This window comes from Hyaena hyaena, unplaced genomic scaffold (genome assembly GCF_003009895.1).
Source record: "Hyaena hyaena isolate Hyena2069 unplaced genomic scaffold, ASM300989v1 scaffold_444, whole genome shotgun sequence".
Classification (NCBI taxonomy): domain Eukaryota; kingdom Metazoa; phylum Chordata; class Mammalia; order Carnivora; family Hyaenidae; genus Hyaena; species Hyaena hyaena.
This window is the reverse complement of record NW_024081078.1, coordinates 1,421,452-1,442,459: the sequence shown is the minus strand read 5'-3', so window position 1 is coordinate 1,442,459 and position 21,008 is coordinate 1,421,452. Positions and strand designations below refer to the sequence as shown.

At 49.9% G+C, this 21,008-nt stretch overlaps 1 protein-coding gene across 5 annotated transcripts; it reads right to left on the bottom strand.

The window, feature by feature from the left end:
• Positions 1-1,284: 1,284 nt before the first annotated feature.
• Positions 1,285-20,993, bottom strand: PITX2 (paired like homeodomain 2). 5 transcript variants are annotated; one of them, XM_039253306.1, is made up of 5 exons: positions 20,779-20,993; positions 16,977-17,032; positions 16,356-16,493; positions 5,024-5,229; positions 1,285-2,536 (listed from the first exon to the last, which is right to left on the bottom strand). In XM_039253306.1, the coding sequence occupies exons 2-5, from the start codon at positions 17,020-17,022 to the stop codon at positions 1,973-1,975; spliced, it is 954 nt and encodes a 317-aa protein (XP_039109237.1). In that variant the 5' UTR covers positions 17,023-17,032; positions 20,779-20,993; the 3' UTR covers positions 1,285-1,972. The 5 variants fall into 5 exon arrangements, with proteins under 5 accessions (XP_039109237.1, XP_039109238.1, XP_039109239.1 ...); XM_039253307.1 differs by lacking the exon at positions 20,779-20,993 and adding an exon at positions 18,092-18,188; XM_039253308.1 differs by lacking the exon at positions 16,356-16,493 and having other exon boundaries at positions 20,779-20,984.
• Positions 20,994-21,008: the final 15 nt, after the last annotated feature.

Sequence of the window (21,008 nt, the reverse complement as noted above, 5' to 3'; positions counted from 1 at the left end):
AGTGGCAGCAGCAGTCCTATGTAGAACAAAGACTCAGTGTCTGAGACTCAAAAGCTTATAGGTGAAGTTTCAGTCCGATAAAAGTAACCTAAGCGCAAAAACACAGGTTTTCTCGGCTCCAGAAAACTGCTGCCTACTTTTCACGCCCTATTCCCTAGGGTTGCGTTTATCCTCGCCCACTGGGGGGAGGACGGTGACCCGAGTAGCGAGAGACCTCGGGATTTACCCCTCACTCCCCCTCCCCCAGCGCCTCGGTAATGAATTCCTTCGGACTAAGTCGTATTTGCTACGATTTGTTACGAAATCAAATTTCACATTAAAAAAAAAAAAAGCTGAAAACCACCAACAAAGGAAGAACGGGTGCTTAAAGTTCTTTTAAACACTCACACGGACCTCATTCCCCGTTTAGATGTCAGAGGATGGGAGGGAGGGCCAGGGCTGTAATTCATCTTGATTTGCTTCATTGTCCCGCAGTTTGCAAACTATAATCCTGTATAATTTCAGGAACAAGCAGGTTTAGAATTAATGGGTCAATATTATTTAAAACAAAACACGGGGAGCATGACCTTTGCCTCAACTACATATTGCTCGACAAGACTCAGGAAACACCACTCTAACCTCTCAACCCCTGGGCTCTTTGGGAAACTAAGGGGCTGTAGTTATTAGAAATGGTCTTTGTTTCTTTTAATGTCTCATAAGGATTTGGAAATAGAATGCAATATAACATGAAGAATCTCTCTACTTAAGCCTGAAAGATAAACGTGGAGGCCTAAATATTTTGAACTGGAGGTGTTTCCTTGTAAACTTATTATAGATATATTCCTCTTGAGAGGAATGTATATAAACTGTACATGTATACACATACACACGCTTCTCCAGAACAATTTACTGGATGTGTAGAATCTCCCCCCTTTTTCCCCCGCCAAAGGAGTATATTTGAGAGTCATTCAAAGCTGGCATACTTTCTAAATTTCTTTTCCCTTTCTTCTTTCTCTCTTATATTATTTCCTAGCAATAATGGAATCCTCTGGGTTTAAGCCAAAGAAAAATCTGGGAGACAAGACCAGACTTTGCAGGCTTCTTTTCCCCCCTTGGGAGTGGCTTTTCTTTTTTCTTTTTCATTTCTGATGAATGACTATAATTTATTTCTACCAAATTTGAATAAGTCCTGCTGCCTTGTGTGTTTAGCTAGGCGGGCAGAGGGAAACTGGTTTGTTTAGGAAGCAATGACTGAGAAACCCTGGCCAGGCGACAGAGGAGGGCAGCAGAAAGAATCCAGACCAATTTGTACGTAGTATATTTTACTCCCATGAAATAAAACACATTTTTTCATATTTGCTGAAAAGTAAAACAATAATATTGTACGAAATGTTATACACAGGGTAGGTTGTACATAGCAGTTTCAGAAACATCATTGCATCCACCAGAGAAACTATTCTAAAACTGATATTCACACATTTTTATAATAATAATATGTTAGAAACATACAGTGTGGCATTTAGTATATACATTCCTTTGCTCACAAGCGAAAAATTCTAATCGCTTCTGTATAACATGCTTTATTTTAAAGCCTAACCTTTAAAAACACTGTTGTGATAGTACTAACAACTGCTTTTTATAAAATTAATTTGACATTTCGATATATATACATCCTTTCAGTCATTTTAATGTTAACAATGCTAAACTTAAAAAATAACAAGCTTATAGTAATGTTAAAATGTCATATCCAGTCAAACATTTGTGTGTGTCCTTGCAACTGTTGGAAATACTTTTAGTGAAAGATGTCAGACGTTGAGGAAATTCCTTTGAAATCAAAGGAGCTCTCTTTAATTCAGTGGTTTCCTTTTCTCTTTATATCTTCTTTCTCTCCCTTCCTTTGGAGCCCACGACCTTCTCTCGTAATTCCCAGTCTTTCAAGGGCAGCCTTGCCCCATCCGGCACGGTCCTAGGATCCCGGTGCTGTGGGCGGGGCTCACACCGGCCGGTCCACCGCGTACTGGCAAGCACTCAGGTTGGACGCCGGGTTCTGCACGCTGGCGTAGCCGAAGCTGGAGTGCTGCTTCGCTTTCAGTCTCAGGCTGGCCAGGCTCGAGTTACACGTGTCCCTGTAAACGTACGGAGGAGTCGGCGGTGCGTAAGGACAGGCGGGCGTCGGCACCGCGGAATTCAGCGACGGGCTGCTCAGGTTGTTCAAGTTATTCAGGCTGTTGAGGCTGGAGCCGGGGACGCCGGTCACGGCTGAGGGCACCATGCTGGACGACATGCTCATGGAGGAGATGGAATTGGGCGGGGAGAACATGCTCTGCGACGACAGAGGGTTGACGTTCATAGAGTTGAAGAAAGGGAAGCTCTTGGTGGACAGGGAGGCTGACGTGAGACCCTTGGCCGCCCAGTTGTTGTAGGAATAGCCCGGGTACATGTCGTCATAGGGCTGCATAAGCCCGTTGAACTGAGGCCCAAAGCCATTCTTGCACAGCTCGGCCTGCTGGTTGCGCTCTCGCTTTCTCCATTTGGCCCGGCGATTCTTGAACCAAACCTGGGGGGTGGAAGGCAAAGGAGCAAACAGACGCCACAGATCAGATTAGTAAAACCTTGATCCCAGAAAGCACCAGAGGTCACCCATCTCCAGCGTGCGCGCACGCGCACACACACACACACACACACACACACACCCCTCCATAATTTCCCCCAAACCCCACCGCTGCCCCTCAGGGCAGGAGCTGCCTGAACTGCTTCTAAGGGAGGGAGGCCCAGCCTGGTGAGGCCCAGGCTCTGAACTGCACCACAAACCCCAGTCCAACACCTGGCGGCCTGCGGACAGCTCATTCACTAACCCAGGCCCTCCTCAGGATCCAAACACACTTACTGTAAAATAAACGTGGGGCAGCGGGTTTTCCGCCCAACCCTTACCCGGCCACCCTGCTAACTTGCTTCCATTCCAAAGCCACAGACACAGTGATGAAGACTAGTGGCTAAGAGGGCACCAGAGGCCCGCGCTCCCTCACACAGCTCCTCCCTCCAGCCTCAGACCTTCTCTGCCGTCCACACCCCCCCACCTCCACGACACAGAACTCGCTCTCACAACTGGCGCCAGGCCGAAACCCCTATCCTGAGCCAGCAAAATAACAAATTAAAAAGCAGAAGACCACCTCCCCTTCAGTCGCCTAAACTCCAAAAGCTTGGCTTGTAAATCTCCGGGAACCCAGAATGGGTCGCTCTGCAACCTCCCCCTCCCTTCCTCGACTCCTACTCACCCTCCCCACTCTAGGACTGCCCCCCGGAGCCCGGCACTCCTCCCGCCGGGCCCAGCGGGTTTGCTTGCCTTTGCAAGCCGCCTCCTGGCCCGGTCAGCCGCCACCCGGCGTCCCGTGGCCCCGACGCAACCCTTCTCTCAATCCACATCGGACCCGCCCGTCGCCGCAGACGGCGGCTTTTGTGTATTGGAGCGAGGCCTGGCCCCAGATTTCAGAGCTGACACCAGTGATGTTTCACATTACACATCTCAGCCGAGCCCAGCCGCCTAATCCGCTTTTTTTTTTTTTTTGCCCCCTTTCCCCTTTCATTCTCGGTTTCCTTTTTATCCTCCTTCCTCTTTGCACCCGACTGCTATAAAAAAGCACGTTTCACTCCCACTTGGCTGGACACACCGCCGGCCTGGAAGGAGGCAGCCAGAGGGAGCGACAGCCCAGCGTGGTAGAGGTGGGGGGACTTGGGAGGGACTGCGGGAAAGCCGGAGGGGTGGGAGAAGTCTTTTCAGAAGGATTCCGGAGAACCTATGATTGTGTTTTTATTTTAATTACTTGCAATTTTTACCCTAGGCCGTCTAAACTTTGCCCAGGCAAGAAGAGTACGTGCGAGGCCCGTTCCCCTGATGCACAGCAGAGCTAATCAAAGCCTGACCTTGCGGAAAACCACGCGGCCCGAGTCAGAGCTCTATCTCTGTTCAGTTAAACTAAAACCATCTCCAACTTCATCCCGGCTCTCATCCACCAGCATAGCCTCACACCCTCCACAAATGCAACCCAGAGATTGCCTTTCTTGTTCCCTCTGCTTTGGGAATACATTTTGGTCTTTACACTTTTCATCATTATTGCCATTCTTATTGTTTTCTTCTTTCTTCTCTGCTTTAACTGGAGGCTCTTATTTTTCTATCCAGAATTGTTTTGTTTTTGTTTTAACAGCAAAGCCTCTGGATCCCTCTTCTGTGTGCTTCCAGAATCCTAACACATTTGGAGTTTTCCACTGACCAATAACCCAGGATGTTGCTACCGGGTAATTTATTTAAGTTTACTTTTGCCAATGCATAAAGTACAGATTTGCTACAAAGGTAAGTTCCCCCCCCCACCTTAAAAAATAAAACTATTATCACTAGGGAGAAGGGTATGAGTAACAATCTACTGAGAAAAGATAAATAAACCAAACCAGAGTCTTTCTTTCTTTTCTCTTTTCTAAGAAGACTAGCAGGATAGTAGGTGTGTATCACAAAACTAAGGATCAGGGAGTGGGAGAGACCTGAATGGCCGAAAACTCGAAAAGACTGTGTGTAAGGAGGATGAGCCGAGTAGAGTGAAAAGGCCCGGCGAGACTGGGGGCGAAAGTTTTCCAAGGAGGAATCAGACTGGTCTCTGGTGGGTTTTCCCTGTAAAAGGCGCACGGGTTGGCGACTCTTCTCGGCTCCAGGCCTGGAAGGGGATTTTATTAGCACTCTTCCGGCGACTGCAGGCCGGGAACACAATGCCCTGTGCAGGGGAATGCCACGCGGCCCAGTTCGGGAGGGCTCGGGGTGGCGGGGTAGTGAGCGGGTGCAGCTCCGGGCGCCCGCGCCAGGCCTACTACCGCTGGTCTGAAAGGGGGAGCTGTAACCTCGCAACTGGGGCTGCGGAGAGGCCTTCTGCCTTCGCAAAGGCACAGCACCAGCGCCTTCCGGGGGACACTGCCTTCCACACTCCCTCCGGGTCTAAGTGGCCCGCATTTCTACAATGCCTTTCTCCCTAGCCTTCCCAGGCTCCGTGCGGGGTCCTACCCGGACTCGGGCTTCCGTAAGGTTGGTCCACACGGCGATTTCCTCGCGCGTGGACATGTCCGGGTAGCGGTTCCTCTGGAAGGTGGCCTCCAGCTCCTGCAGCTGCTGGCTGGTGAAGTGAGTGCGCTGCCTCCGCTGCCGCTTCTTCTTGGACGGGTCTTCGGCGCCCACGTCCTCATTCTTTCCCTGCTGGCTCTTCTCTTTTTCTGAAAACGAAACACAGAGAGGCACCGGTCAGCACGTCCCACCTGCTACCCGTGAACTCCGAAAGGACCGGTTTGCAGAGGCCGGAGGGAGCGAGGGTGCGAGCGGCCTCTCCGGGCCGCGGCGAGCGCTGCGCCTGTGGGGCGTGCGGACGTGAGTGTGGGTGTGCGCGCCCCATCCGCTCCCCTCCCCCAGCGCCGCACGTTTTAGTTACATGTTTATCTCACTGTGAAGGCACATTCATTTTTATAGCCTCTGCTTTCAAGTATGTTTATACTCCTCCGCGCAGACACACCGGAGTTTTCCGGACACCTACACGCGCGCCCTTTCCCAGACCCCCTCAGATCTCGCGGTTTCGGACAACCAGTGAAGGTAGACTTTGGGATTTGGTTCCCCACCCAAGTTCCTCTACCCTTTAGAAATACCGCCTCTTCTGCGACATAAGTTTCAGAAGTACTTTTCTCATAAGCGGAGCGTCTCGGGAGCGGAGAGACCAGAGCCTGGGTTGGAAAGTCGGGGGTGGTGGCTTCTGATCATCTTCGAATGGAGATGCCGGGATTTTTTTGTGACCCAGAGAGCATCGGGAGGCCAGGACAGGAATAGGACAGATCAGGAGAATGGCTCGCGCAGTTCGCCCCACCCCGGCCGGGCGGTCGAGGTAGGGCGAAACAAACTCGGGGCCGAAAGAATCCTGGCTCCGGAAGTTATGCGGGAAGCAAACTAAACGACGGCTCCCACCACGCCTCCCCCTTGGAGGGGTCGACTTCCTGGAGAGAGAGAGCCCAGCGGCGTGGGGCGGCTGCACCCCGGGGTCTGCGGGGCCGCGCGGCGCCTTACCTGCGGCCTCGGGGCTGGAGGTGTCAGAGATGGTGTGCACCTCCAGCCTGTGCTTGGAGGAGTCCAGGGAGCGGGTCTGACCGGGAGCCAGTACCGAAGCCATGGCCAGCGGCTGGGGATGGTGACTGGAGGAAGACGAGGCGGCGGCCAGCAGCTTGGTCCCTACAGCTCGGTGCTCCAAGTGAAGCGGGCCTTTCATGCAGTTCATGGACGAAGGAGCGCGCCGCCCTACAAGTCCTGGGCTGCCGCCCGGCCGTAGCCCCGTGGCCGCCGCCGCCTGCTCCGCTTTGCGCTACACGCGCACGGTTTCCCCGCTGTGGCCGCCGCGGGCAAAGCCAGGGAGCACGACTCCTGCTGAATCCTTCTGAACCGAGAGGCCCCCGTCTCCTTCGGAGGGCTCAAGCCTTAGGGTCGGTCCGGCGGCGGAAAGTCAGCGGGCAAACGGAGACATGGGGATGCAGGTAGGAGGGCGCCGCTCGGAGCGTCTTTGGAGAGCAGGCTTCCAAGCTCCAAAGCGAAACAAGAGTGGGCAAAGACCCCTTTCTTCCCTCCCTCCCTCCCCCAAGTACCCCTCCAATAAGGAAAGCTAACGGCGACCGCGCTCTGCCCGCCCCCCGCGCGGCAGCCCTGACAGCGAAGTGTCAAGAGTGACAGGGACAGGTAGCTGATATTAGATCCCCCGCAGCGGCGGCAGCGGCTGCGGCAGCGACGCGGGCCTCCGGGCGCCCCCTCCGTGGCACGCACACGCACACCCCCTCGGGCCGTGGAGCTCGCGCACGGCCTCTCGGCAGCTCAGTTCCCGGCGCCCAGGCGAGCGGCGGACCAGCTCTGCGGCTCCGCGCTTCCCTGTTGGCCTAACATCTTAAAACCAGAGGCGGGCTTCCTGGTGCCCAGACGTCACTTTGCCGCGGCCCTCCCAACGCTCCCCGCCTCCGCCTCCTCCCAGACCCTTCGCCCAGCGGGAGTGACGTGGCTCCGCACCAATCAGGAGGCCCCGAGCCGCGGCGGAGGGACAGCCCCGTCTGCACCTATCAGCTGTGCGGGGTTGGACTAATACCTCACTGTGCCCACCAAGTCTACACCGGCCGGCTCCCGGGAATTCTGCTCCGGCCCAGCCTAAGAAGGTCTTGCTTTTAGCTCAGGCGGGGAGGTGGAGAGATGAGGCTGGGAGTTTCAAAGGCTCGGGAGAAAGGAGCGGAAAGGTCGAGAGCTGAAAGGTACAAGGATCATCAAGCCTCCCCACCCCTTCCTTTTTGTATCTCACTACATCCATTTCCAAAATAGAGATTTTTTTTCTTCCTGTATGGAAAGGAGGCATGCTACTTAAAACCAGAAAAATCTACAAAACAGCAACAAATCACCTCTCCGATCTTAAATTTTCCAAACAGCCTGTCAAGTGAATGCTGCGCTAATCTGAAGAAGCTTTATTTTCATTGCGAAGAAGACAAAGCCTTGAGAAGGCAGGCTAATAAATTAGAAATCGAGAAGCAAATGGACCCGTCAAAAGAAAATTACCTTGACTTTAAACGAACAACTGTTTGGTGGTTCACTCCGGATTTATACAAGAATAAAAAGTCGCCTCAGATCACGTTCTCTGTAATGCTTATTAGACCCCAGACAGAAAATACACAATAGAATAGAAACCCTAACCCAGCATTTTCAAAATGCTGAAAGCTTATCCATTCTACTTAGCGTTGATTAAGACACATATCCTAGATCTTTCAAATTCCTTGTACACTGTATTAAGCTTGTCCTAACCCTAGAGAGCCCGCTTTAAATTCGACTCTCTTGTTTACTTTATTATCAATCAGATTCAAATCCATAAAGCCTGCAGAATCAACAACCTTGAGCTAATTATATATAAAATATACTTTAATGAATTTCCATACAATTAAGAATGTTGCTAAATAACCACTTCCAAGGGTATTTTTTAAGTCATTTTCTTTTCCTAGGGAACTCAAGGCTGTTGAATCATTAAAGTCCAAGCAGGAAGAGGCAGTAGAAGGGGGGTGAAGGGCAAAAGCCTAGGAGAACACTCAGCTCAGAAAACCAAAGCCTTATTCATTTATTTTTAAAAAAGAAAAAAGAAACCCTTTGGGGACATCCAACTCTTTACAACACTGTTTCCAAAAAAATGAATTCCCAAAGGAATTAAAGAAATACAAACATATCATTCGAAATGACTTTTGAAAGTCCTTTTGTCCTTTGCTTACTTAGGTCATCGGGAGAGGACAAACTAATCCCTTCTGGGTTTCTGCATTGATGATTGCTTTATTGTGGAGTTAGTGTTATCATCCCTGGATGTGTATTTGTTTGACATTACAGTCAATGATTTCTAACATCAGTATGAGCTTCAGAAAACTCCCTCCCTGTCCTTCACAAGATTGGGAAACTTGCTCAGTCTGGGGCAGAGTGGATGAGGCAGACCGCAGTTACGTTTGTAACCTATGTGTCTCTCCTTTGCCGGGCTCTCTCCGCCAAACCCTGTCTGCAACTCCTCTCCCAGTTTAAACATGCTTGAGAGCCAACCAAAGAAGCAAATGACACTTGTTCTTCAGTTTCCCCCCGAAGTATCATCCCACTTTAAGAAAAACTGAGCTGAAAGGAGGAATTTTCTTTATAGTACGCTTTAGATCAGCATTTCCTGTTTTAACCTTTTATTCCAGTTCACCCCATTCCAAGCATACACACACCTGCTGAGAGCAGAACACATCCTCATGCGACAAGTCTGCATTAGCTGAGACTCACACATCCAGCTATATTAGGTCCTGCAATCTTATCACTAAATTATACATATTACACCAGCAGCCTGTTGGTAAAGAAGGTTAAATTAATTTACATTCTGCTCATTATCTGGTGCTTAAATGACGCATTTTATCCCTGAGATTTGGCGGAGAATCTCCTCAGACCCCACAGCGTTTCACCGAAGACAATGCTCTTACATTTGTAGTGGTTTTTAATCTGATAAGACTCTAATTTGCTTAAGTCTTTTAAATAAGGGTTTTAAATGTTTCTAGCCATTTTCTTATTGAATTTCCTCTAATTCCCCCAAGATCATAAAGTATATGTGTAAAGTAAATATTTCCTCCCATTGCACTGCCAGACGATGACCTATAACTAAGTCAATATGAATTCAGCTCTTTTCTGCCCAATGTGTTTACTAACCATATTCCAGTTTCTTTTATTTTAAACCTCAGTAGAGCTCCGATCTCCAAAGTAACACCCCCATGAAGCTTCATTTCATGAAAAGATTCCATCATACGAACAAATGATAAACTACAGTGAGCATACTTTCTTTCTTGGTATTTTTTGGTGGAGGCTCTGAGTGTTTCTCAAAACTCCTTACTCAGGAGAGCCGAGAATCTCCACAGAAACGTAGATTTCTAAGCTCATCTCTCACTAAACCCACAGGATTTTGATTTAAACTCAGTGGCTCTGTTAACTAACAGAACTTTCAAGGCAGACACACAAATGGGAAGACCTAGTCTCCAAACCAGCTTTCAAAGTGGCTGAAAAACCCAAGGGCGAGTGACAGCGCTTCAGAGTGCCAAAGCATGGGAGAGGTTGGAAGTGCTGGCGATCTTCAGGCAGCCTAAAACCCTAAAAAGATAAGGAATCTTAAATCGTAACTATCCAGTGCACAGTCAAGTGGAGAATAAAGACAATTATCTGGAGATGTCTGGTTAAAGTAAAAAACTATAACCGTATCTATCTATCTATCTATCTATCTATCTATCTATCCATCTATAATATCTGTCTATCTATCTATCTAATCTATCTATCTACCATCTATCTAGATATGCACATATGAAATATATACCCCCTGCCCCCACTCAACTGAGCCAATAAGGCTTTTTTTTTTTTTTTTTGCATTTTTCCAGCCAGAGTTTCAACTCTCTCCTAATCGCCTAGTCACTTCACACATGGTGAGATTGGCTGACCCCCTTCTCAGGCCCAACTCCATGGATGCTGGGAGAACACCAACATGAAAAGTCTAGATGGAGGAAAAAAAAGTGAGTAATGGGAAACCAAAAAACACTTTTCAATGAAAACAGTGGTGGTGATGATTGGCAATTTAGGAGACTTAATCTACCAAAACGCTGTGGGTGCACAGATATTGACAGTATAGATAAGGAAGGGGTTGAAAGTAATCCTTGTACTTTGCAGGTTGAGTACTACCTCTATATCCCCCCAACCTCTGCACACTCTTCTTTGGTTCTAGAAATCACTATGACTTCAGCCTCCATCACAGAAATTTCCTTTCCAGAGAAAAATGAGGATGGTCAGTTAGTGAAGCTGGAGGTGCTGTAAGGCCTCCACGGAGGGTGGAGCAAGGGAAGCCCAGTGCGACGTTTAGGTTTTCAAGTCCGAAGACATTCAAGAATTGTCTCAGTTGGGTTTTCTTTGCTTATTCTTTCAAAGCCAGACCCTTGAGGAGGGAAATGTGTGACACGGGGTCAGGCATGTTTTGAGCTGCTGGTATTTGCCACCGATTACCAGTCTTAAAGTCTTATTTAATTTCACACTCTTTAGTGTTAGTTGCGCAAAGCCCCTCTGGCCTTCGCGAAGAGATTGGTTGGTTATGGAGCCAAACTCTACGGTGCGGGGTCCAAGTATGGACTTATATCCAACCAAGCTATACACAAGTTTTCGTGGGGGGAAATATGTCTTCAAAGCTCACCTGTAAGATCACTCAGTTAGGTGCCTCCCTGTGCTGTCAGACCTTACAGGAGTGGGAGTCTTGCCCTGGCCCAGGCCAGTTCAAGGCTGAGGCCCGCCCAGACTCAGCCGGGAGCTGCGTGACCGGCATGAGTGTGTGTTGTGTGCGTGCGCGTGTGGTGTAAGGCGCAGAGGTCAGATGAAGACCTTGCACCCTGCTCAAGAAGTGGCCCTTCCTCCCCTCCTTCTTCTGCCTGCCTTTTCTCCGGACACTAACCAATCCGGAAGGACCCCTTCGCTGTACCCCGTGCTCCAGGCATGAAGCGGAAGCACCCAGAAATTTAAAACGTTACTGTGGTTGATCCCCTCCTACCCCATTCCTTAAATGGATTTAAAAAGTGCTGGTTTGTAAAAAGGGGCAGATTGTTTTCTGAATCATTAAGTCTGTGCACGTACTGAGCAACACCCAGATTCTCTGGGTCTCTACAAATGGCACCCATATTTTAGTCCCACACTTGAGCTTTGGAGTAACTAGCTGGGCATGCTCAGTGTGTGGGGGGAGGTACCCCCACACTGGCAGCTGAAGAGAAAAAGCGGAGATTAGCGGAGGCAGGACGGGTGTGTGTGTGTGTTGGGGGGGTACTGCTGAAATCATTAAGCCCACGTGTTGTAATGCCTTTTCACATTAGTTTGTTAGCACAACAGGTTTATTCCAAGAACATTTAATCCCAGAAAACAACTAGTAAAGGTAGAGTGGTATAAATGTGTCTTAGCAATGGGGGCGGGGGGATGAAAATGAGATAGAGATGAAAATGAGATATCCATGTCCAGAGAGAGCTGGCAAGGGACTAACTAAAGTCACTTTGAAAATTGGATTAAAACTCGCCATTTTCTCTTTTCTCTATTTCTCCTCTCTAGCTCATGTCTGTCTCCCTTTTCTATTTCTCTTGCTCTCCCTTCTTTCTGTCTTCCCTCTCCCAGACATGCTGGTAGCTAACATTCAGCATTAGTTGTCATGGTGACCATAAATCACATAAATCCAAAAATACCCACCTATAATCTGAGATGAAGCTTTTATTTCCCTAGCGAAATAATATTTTAAAAGCTGTCAGCTGACAAAAAAAAAAAAAAAAGAAAAGAAAAAAAGAAAGAAACCCACCTCATCGTAGTAACCCAAGTAATATATTACTTCTAAAGGTTTAAATTAAAATGTCAGCCTGTTAAAAACATGCTGGAAGAATTTTGGGTACTCTTCACGTCAGATCTTCACAATAAAGTCGACTCCATCACTCCTGATCACTCTTTAACACATATACACAATTCTGCTGCTCATTCTTCTTCTATTAATTTCTTCCCTCTGCTCCCAACTATCTAAATCTGGGAGTCTAAGAAAGGAGTCTCCACCTGGGTCAGAAAGGAGCTCACTCTTCTGCCTGAGCCTTTGGAGGGCCTTCTGTGTTGTTCCTCTATTTATCAATCATTTCCCGAAATGAAAGACGGGGGTTTGGGGGAAGAAAAGGTTCTGGACAGGATCCAAATGAGGGCGATTTTCTAGAGGAACTGAGAAGAAACGCATAGAGAAGGACTGGTGAGGGCAGATGGGAGTAGTGGAGCTGGGCGACCAGATTCAGTGATTAAGCCCAGCCTAGGAAAGGTACCTGTATTCTCCGAATCCTGCCCTTTTCTCCAGAGAAGAAACTTTCCTCTTTGGAGACCCTGGTGGGGGAGAGGGGGGTGGCGGCCACAGTTGAGCCTTTTGTCTTCTACCTTGGGCTTGTTGTCTTTTGCCTATCTTTGGATTACAGGGTATTCGCCTAGATGAAGAGCCATTAATTACCCATTCAGTCAATATTAGGAAGACGACAAAGCTTTTTACATAGGATTAAGAAGACATCAGATCGTTCCATTAGTATATTCCTGCTCACGAATAAGCTTTCGTTATACATTTCCTTTTCCCTCCCGAGTCGCTCTAACAACTGCTGCATATATTAACAGCAGGCAGTGCAGAATAACAACCCAACCAGCCTGACGAAACTTTGAGCGCATTTGGTGTCAGTAGCAAGGAACACGACCTGTAAAGACTACCTCTGCGGGTGGGGATCCGCAGGGACTGACTACCTATTGCACAACTGGTACGATTTCCCCTGACGGGGGAAAACCCACAAAACGCAGAGGCAGCTGCTGCCAATAAGCTAGAGTTGCCGGGGGTGGGTGTGGGGGGGTGGAGTGGGGGTGGGGTGGGGTGGGAAGGGTGGAGGGGTAGAAGAGAAAATGGAAATCCCTCTCCTTAACCCTGTTCTCCTCTGTCGTTGCTTCTTCCTTAGACCTCCTGCCCCGTGTGCTTGCCCCCGTCTCTCGTCCCGGGCCTCACTAATGGCCCTCTGCCCTTCTAAGCATCCCCCTTCTTTCTAACAACGCTCAGGCCGCAAGCACTGCCGCACGTACCACCATATCGCGTTTTGCTGGAGATGGTCTGGACCTGCTTGTTAGCATTAAAGCTGCTTCATAACGGCGAAGGGAAACCGGCTTATTTGCTTTCAGGGGGTACATTAGGAATCCACGTAGTATGTGCTCGGCAAACATTTGCTAATGGAATGAATGAAGGGTTTGCTGCCGCCAAGGCGGCGGGGGTTTACCCGGGGTTCTCCGAAGAAGACTGGGGCCAAGTTGCCGCTGAGAGAGTGTGTCGCGGCTGGGGACGCCACAGGGGGCCTTGGAGTCCCCCTCCCAAGGGAAGGAAGTCTGCGCACACCAGAGACCTTAGTGAGGCTCTTCCAGCTCATCCATTTAGCCAAAGCTATTTAAAAATTAATGGCGTCTCTGGGGAAGGCCCGGCGAATGGTCGCCAAAGCTAGGCGCCCGCACCGCGGGGCGGCAGCTGGGTCCGACTTCAGTCCGGAATCAAGAGCCACCGCCCCGAAACTTTAAGGGTTACTGACAGGGGAGGATGAGTCCCCCTCCCCCCCACCTTCCTGAAGGTCAATGGCACTTTGTGAATTCAGCAAGGCGGCTTTTTGGGGGGCACTCAAAGCAAGGAAGCCCAAGTCTCTGCTCTAGGGGGACTTTCTCAGCAGACCTCTGTGCCTTCTTTCTGGGTTACAGCTTAACTTGCCAACTCTTCCCGCCTCCACTTGGATGCCTAGTCATTCCTCTTTCTACCTTCTCCTAAAACCCTGGACTTAGGGGTCTCCAGCCGACTTCCTACTCCTCCCGATTAAGGGTTTGAGCCGGCCTGTGGGCCAGCCCAATGGGTATCAAGGGGACAAAGGTTTGCTTGGAAAGGAACGCTGAGCCCCAGCCTTCCAGAGGTTAACCTTGTCTACTTAGGGGTTGTTTTCAGTCTTTAACGAAGACACAGTGTTTCAGAGGGGTTGAGGAGAGGGTAATGCCAATAACAAAGTATCACGACCCCTTTTGAAAAAAATACATATCATTGTAAACAATTTTCTTTTTGGAAAAAAAAGCTCTTAAAAAATGGAGAAAAAAATCTTTTAAAAGAGCCAGGAGTTTGCATAGGACATAAATTAAATTTACTCCTATTCACTAAAGGGGACTCTGGCAACCTTCCTTGGAGGCTCTGTAGTTTTGCTTACTCGTGCATGACATTTTTTTTTTGGTCTACTACATCCCTAAAAGCCAATAAAATCAAGATTTTCAACATTTCTCCCTATCGCATGCCTCTCTTTAATTAATGGCATTAAACATGTTTAGGCAGCAATCTTCCTCTTACGTCCAAAAGGTAAAAAACAGATTGTTGCCAATGTGGAGGCAGTGCACTAAAATAATCCGGGCCTGAATGTAATGGTTAAGGAAACAATCCTTCATTACGTCTAGTTCTTTATTTATCTGCTAATTATCAAAAGTGGATGCTCAGTGGCAGTGGGGACTGTGACAGGCACAGAAAGGACTCCCTGGCTGTCCCGGCTTCTTGCCCACCTAAAAGGCTCCCATCCCAACTCAAGCTTCTCCTCCAGCCGGCTCCCATGGAGACCTCCTGTCCGCAGAAACCATCCCTGCGGTCCAGCAGCCCTGGGGCTGGGGTGGGGGATAAGAGGCATTAGGCATGTCTCAGGCTCCCGGAGCATCGGGAAACGTCAGCCTCAACCCGGCGAGGGCCAGCCCGCCCGGAGCGAAACGAGATTGGGGAGCTCCCCGGGTCTGGCCAGAGCCAGGGCTGAACCCGCACAAAACATTACCCTGGGAGTCATCGCTGTTCTTGATTTTTAACCATATCCCAAACATACTCCGGTCTAATAATTTATTTTTACGACCGATTATCAAACAGAGGAAGAATTTAACACAATCTTAATGACAGAAATCACCCGACGTTATCTCTGCACGGCCCCATTTAACCCCATGGGGTTAATCCCGGACAAGTGAGCGTTTAACTAGCCCCGCGTGAGGACAGGACTCGCGACACTGTGCTGTGTGGTGGCTGCTCCGCTCCGGACCATTTTAGAAGTTTAATTTATACAAATGATAATTTTCTCAGGGTTACCGAGAAGTCGGAATACAGGGCCTTTGTTTTGTTCTGAGCAACACGGTTTGTTTACTTGGCGGGGGGTCCCAATTCGCTCCCCTCCGGCACACATTACATTTGTATCCTTACACTTTAATCCGGAAAGAGGGCGTTAGGGGCTGAGGGCTGCGGGGGGCTTTATCTCCTCACACTATCAAAGGTCAACAACCTCCTTAAGGTTAGGCACTTGTTATTACAGTAGCCTGGAAAACCCGGAGAATAGAACCGTTGTTAAGTTTGAGTTTTTCATGTATTCCAAGGGAAAGCTTGTCCACACACGCGCGCGCGCATACACAGACACACACAGACACACAGACAGACACACACACACACACACACACACCCACACCCACACACACACACAAAGGGCAGGTTTCAGTTCAGCAAAGGCCTGTGCGGTGGGTTGGAGACGTTTTAACTTTGACACAAGCCAGCCGACTCTGAGCAGCAAGGTCCCTTGACTCATCCACAGTTGAAACCAGCTAATCAAGCAACGACACCACGAAAAGCCGAGGCCTTTCAACCTGCACAACAGGTAGGTTCGCGTCGACAAGGGTACACACTTCATTCCACCCTTGGCTGCGGCGCACAGTCGCTGCCCTCAGGCTCTGCGGGGCTCTCGCCAGCTCCCCCGCCGCCCGGCCTGGCGACTCCGCGCCGTCCACACGCCTCCGGTGCTGGCCCTTCCGCGGCACACCCCGCACCCACCAGCCTGGGCGGGGCGCGGCCGCGAGCGGCCAGGGCGGGGCGCACCCTCGGCGGCGCTGCACGCAGTGGGACACGGCCGGCGACAGAGGTCGCTGTTGGACTACTTTTCCACGCCAGCTAGCGGCGCAGAGGTAGGCTGGGGTGTGCGTTGGTGATGAGGCCACAGGGAGAGAGCGAAGAAGAGCAAGAGGGAGAGGTGTTGGGTCTCAGGAGTGCAGTATAATTCAGGGGAAAGGAATTAACGTCCCTGGGACGGCTGCTGCTCGTCGCACACAGAGGCCAAGTGTCTAAGTCAAGGAGCAGGCGCGCCTGCCTCGCGGCCTCGCCCGCGTGCGCTGTACCCGCAGCCCAGAGGCCCAGAGGCGGGTGACCTGCGCGCGGCCTGCGCTTCGCTCCCGGCCTTACCAGTGGCGCCGGGATGCTGCCGTGGGACGAGCTTGCTGCCGGCCGCCTCTTTCCGGCTCTCGGGAGAGTCTGTGAACTCGACCTTTTTGATTTCGGAGTCTTTGGAGAAGAGGCATTCAACGGCCTCCGGCTGCACGCCTGGGCCGAGCGCGCCCGCCCCGCAAGCGGGCCGACAGACGCCCCGGACCGCGGTGGCAAGAAGCGAGGGCGTTGGGAGTCGGGGTGGGGGGCAGGCGGGACGAAGACGAGAAAGAGGGACAAAGAGCAAAGACCCGGTTAGAGGAGAGGGCGGAGGGCACTCCCGTCTCCCGGACCCGCTGGCAGCCCGGCGCAGGGCGGCACACGCTCTCCGCGCCTCCCCGGCTGCCAGCGGCTCCCCCAGAGGCAGGGGTAGGCCCCGGGCGTCAGGACGCGGCGAGCGGCTCCCTCCTTCCCCATATCCCCGCTTCCTCCCCCCGGGAGAGGCTGCGGGTGTCCCGCTTCTGATTCCCTTTCTGCCCGGCTGGTCCTTCCGGGAAGAGCCCGTCGCCGCTGCCTCGCCAAGGCACCGGTGCCCTCTGGCGGCCCTCGCTTGGTGCGGTCTCCCGTCGGGTCACCCGGGCAGGAGAGGCGGGTTCTTACCTAGTTGCACACACGCCGACACTAGTTTGCGGCAGTTGGTCTCCATTCCCCGTTGTCTGCAAAATAAAAGAGAAGCAGGGCTGAGAGAGGCGGCGGTCGCCGAGCGTGCCGCGCTCAGCGGACGCTACCTGGAGGGCGGACAACTTCAAAGTCGCTCTAAGTGCCCACTCTGGGTCGGGCTTCTGGCGTGCTTCTCACCTCACACCCACCCTGGCCCCTGGTCCCGGGCAACGGTTGTGTACCAAGAGGGGGATCTCCCCCCAGCACTGCGGTGAATGCGCCCAGGCGCTCTTGACGGACGACCCCCCCTCCCCCCGCCGTGTCCTGGGGTAACTTAGGCTATGGAACTACTCGCAAGGTGTTTATGTCAGGGGTTAAGAGCCCGTCCGAACACGGGGGCAACCTTAGCAGGTACAGAATTTGGGGGTGAGTGGAGGGGACTTTTCTATTTAAGAAGTTGCGTGGAAGGCCACCATTCAGCACAGGGCTTTTCGTCAGTAGGCGCTCAGTAAACATCTGCAGAATACCAGACTCCACTTGTACCTGTCCTAGACAGCAGTTTTCCTCGATTTTCTGTAATTCTGAAATCAACGGGACTCTTAAGGCGCTCGGCCTAGGGTACTCCAGGAGCGAGCGGGCTTCGGGCCTCTCATCCATCAGAAGCCACTTTTCCATATTTAGCCACACTTTTCCCTGGAGATACTCACCCGATCATTTCTTTACCCTAAACTAAGATTTAAGATCGAAGAGGAGGGAAACGAAGTGGACTGACAAGAGAACGGGGCAAACGTCCGGAAGGTTTTCCACCCACTGCGGACGTAGGAACAACTCTCAGAAAACTGCTACCCCGATTCAACCCCGGCAAACCAAATCTTTTTCACATTTCCAACCGCAACGCAGCGAGCCAAGCGTTTAACGCGCGCCCCCTTTTTTCCGCCACAGGCAAACCGGGAGAGGTGGGTGGCGAGAGGCTCTGCCCGGGTGGGTGGAAGAGCCGCGGGCGGCTTTAAAGACAGAAGAAAAGAAAGGAGGTCTCGGGCTCCCCAGGCCCTGTGGATCTCGGTGCCTGCCCCTCTCCACGCTAACCAGGGTATGCCGGCGGCGGGAGGGCCCACCTCGCTGTGGTCCAGGGCTGAGGGTAGGAGCGGGCGTTGCCCCTTTGGCGCAAGAGCAGAGGCGGGACAGGGCGCTGCGGATCTGGCTCTAGTCTGGGTCGTATTTCCCCGCTCCTTGGCCTCTGCTGGAGCGAGCCGGGCCCCGGGAGCCTCTGGCCAAGGTCGCAGCTTAGAGGAGGGGCTGCCCCGCGCCGGGGCGTGGGTATCCAAGGGTTCCCCCCAACTCGCTAGCTGGGACGTGGGCGGGGGCTCTGCGGATCCTTGCAGGCCCGGGGGCCCAGAAGTAGCAGTTTGGCGGCTCCAGATTTAGTGATTCTGCAGTAAAATCACAGGATTAGTCCCTGATTGAGATGTCTGTTCGTGAGATATTACAAAATTCATTATCACAGCTTTCTACTAACTCGATATGAAGTAACACAGATGGGATTTTATTAGTCCAGACTTCAAATGTTTACTTATGATAATTTCAGGGGAAATTTGCATGTCATCATCAATTCGATAATCTTTTTTTTTTTTTAAACATCTGAACTGGCTGCATTATTAGCGGGTAGCCGAAGCATTGCAGATGGTAACTGCAAATAATTTTTATTTTTTTAAGAAATGAAATATACAAAAGAAAAAGATGGGGTCGCTCAATATAAAGTCAGTCAATTATTACACATTCTCCCCCCTACTCCCAAGCTTCACTGCTGAAGACCAAACAAAGCAATACAAAACAAATCAAGAACTCTGCTCTAAGGACTGGAAAGAAGGTCAAGGCGTGTTCCTTAGCTCACTCCTAATGTCCTTGTGAGTTGGGGATTTGTTTTGCAGTCAAAATGAGCCCCAAGACCAGCTTTTTTTTTTTTTTTTGCTTCATATAAATTACCAGGCCTACTAGATGAACTGAATCTAAGTAACTGAGGAAGATAGTTTTTAAAAATAACCTCCAATTCCCGCCTGCTGATCCTTAAACTTGCCCTGTCAAGTAAGACAAGTCTTACTAGACAAATTTGGCTGCAGGATTTAGGGACTAGCTTCCACCACTAATCTCACAAATTAAGATGTGCAACTTTTCTTGATGGGAAGTTGTTCTCACCCCAAAAGTTCAAGTCCTGGTCTGAACGTGTATGCCAAGCAATCTTGTTTTGGCTAACTTGAGTTTTCTATTGTGAGTAGGCTAAAAAGCACAACATAGTTAATGAAGCATACTGAACCACACTGGCCAAGGTAGGCCGTCAAAGCCTGAGAAATAAAACAATTTTCTTAAAAATAATTTCTGACGATTGCCATAAGAGGAAATCACAGGAAAAAATATAGTTCTAATAATTCCAAAACCTTTCACTTTCCCCCCCTTTCCATTTATTGTGTTACCCCATAACAAAATCTTCAGTGGAAAGTTTAAAAATAAACAGCACAAGAACATATGTTTTATATGAACTAAATTGGGGAGATTAGCCACTAAATTAATTTGCAGTGGGTAATCGGTTAAGGAAATTAAAATGCTGCTTAACAATTCTGTATTTTACCAGTTTAAGCCTTCTTTTAAACCAATTAATATTGATGCTTTAGGAACACTTGAAGACAAACATGCTCAACTTGAGGAACAAAGCACCTGAATAATTTAAGTGTAGTTTTGCTGAGGTAAAGTAAAACATTCTGTAAATGAAGTAGCTATTTAATTTTTAGGGAATGTTTGCTGATTAAAACTGTGTATGCTTATTTTGTGTTTCACCAGTAAAAATCCTCAATCTCTTTTGCCTCCTTGCTTTGTCTCCTTGATATAATTGGTATTTGAATGTTAGATAAATTTCTTCCAAACTTACATGAAAACCACCTTTAATTTTTATTAATGGCCTAAAAACTGCAAGGAAATCTCTGTAAATCAGATTATTTTTCATAAAAATATTTTAGAATATATGAACGCCTGTGTTATTTTAATTCATAATAGTAAAAGGCTTTTTTTCCCACTGAGTTTACTTTAGTAAGACATAATACACACAAAGGAGTAAAAATCATACTACCCTCTCATGGTTCGATTTCTGAATTACTTAGGAAAGTCAAGTCATTGAAAAGAGAACCGTATTTCTCAGATTTAGAATCATATTTTTCTTTTCTTACTCGACAGTTGGAAAATAGTCCTCTCCTCTGTACCCATTTAAAATGTATCTCCTGAAGTGCAAGATTGGAGTTGACTGGTGATCAATTTAAAGGATTTATAATCCGAAGTAATTGTGTGAGCCTGGCATCCAGGCCTGGCTCCCAGGTAATTCGCTTGGGCCTGAGAGGTCACTGACTGCCAGTTAAGATGGAATCTTTGCTCCAATTGGTAACAATGGGAAGGGGGCTAATCTTCCAGTAGCTGAAACTTTGTACCCTGCCCTTTATCTTGAGAATGCTAATCCTCAGCCTGAGGATTTGTCCCTGCAGTGTTGGCACCGAGATTTAAGGGAAGATACCTCGTTTTAAATGCCAGCCATGGTCTCGCTTCCCACTCGACTTCAGCAACTCCATAGATTGTGAGTGTCTGCGACTGGAGACGAGAGGAGCAGGGCTTCGCGAGGTCTGTTTGCCAACTGAGTTACTTCGAGGGGGAAAGGCAGCCTCAAGAACCACAAATCACCTACGGTGAAGATTCTCCAAAGTGGAACAAATTTCCAAACTCGCATTATCTCACATCCCTGCGGAGAGAGACGGCCTCCACTTACCGGCTACCGGGAGAGAGCTGCTGTCTCCGCGTCCCACCGCCTCCCGGGGAGATTTCCAGCAAGCCGAGGCGCAGGCTGCACCGCAAGCGCCGGAAAGCCTAGCCCGAGAGCACTGCGGGGCTCCCGAGGGTGCCAAGCTCCGAGGGAGTCCACGGGTGCGCGGTGGCCGCCGCAATCTAGCCGTCACTGGCAGTTTCTTTCTGCTCCTCTCCAGCTTTCTCGCTCTGCCT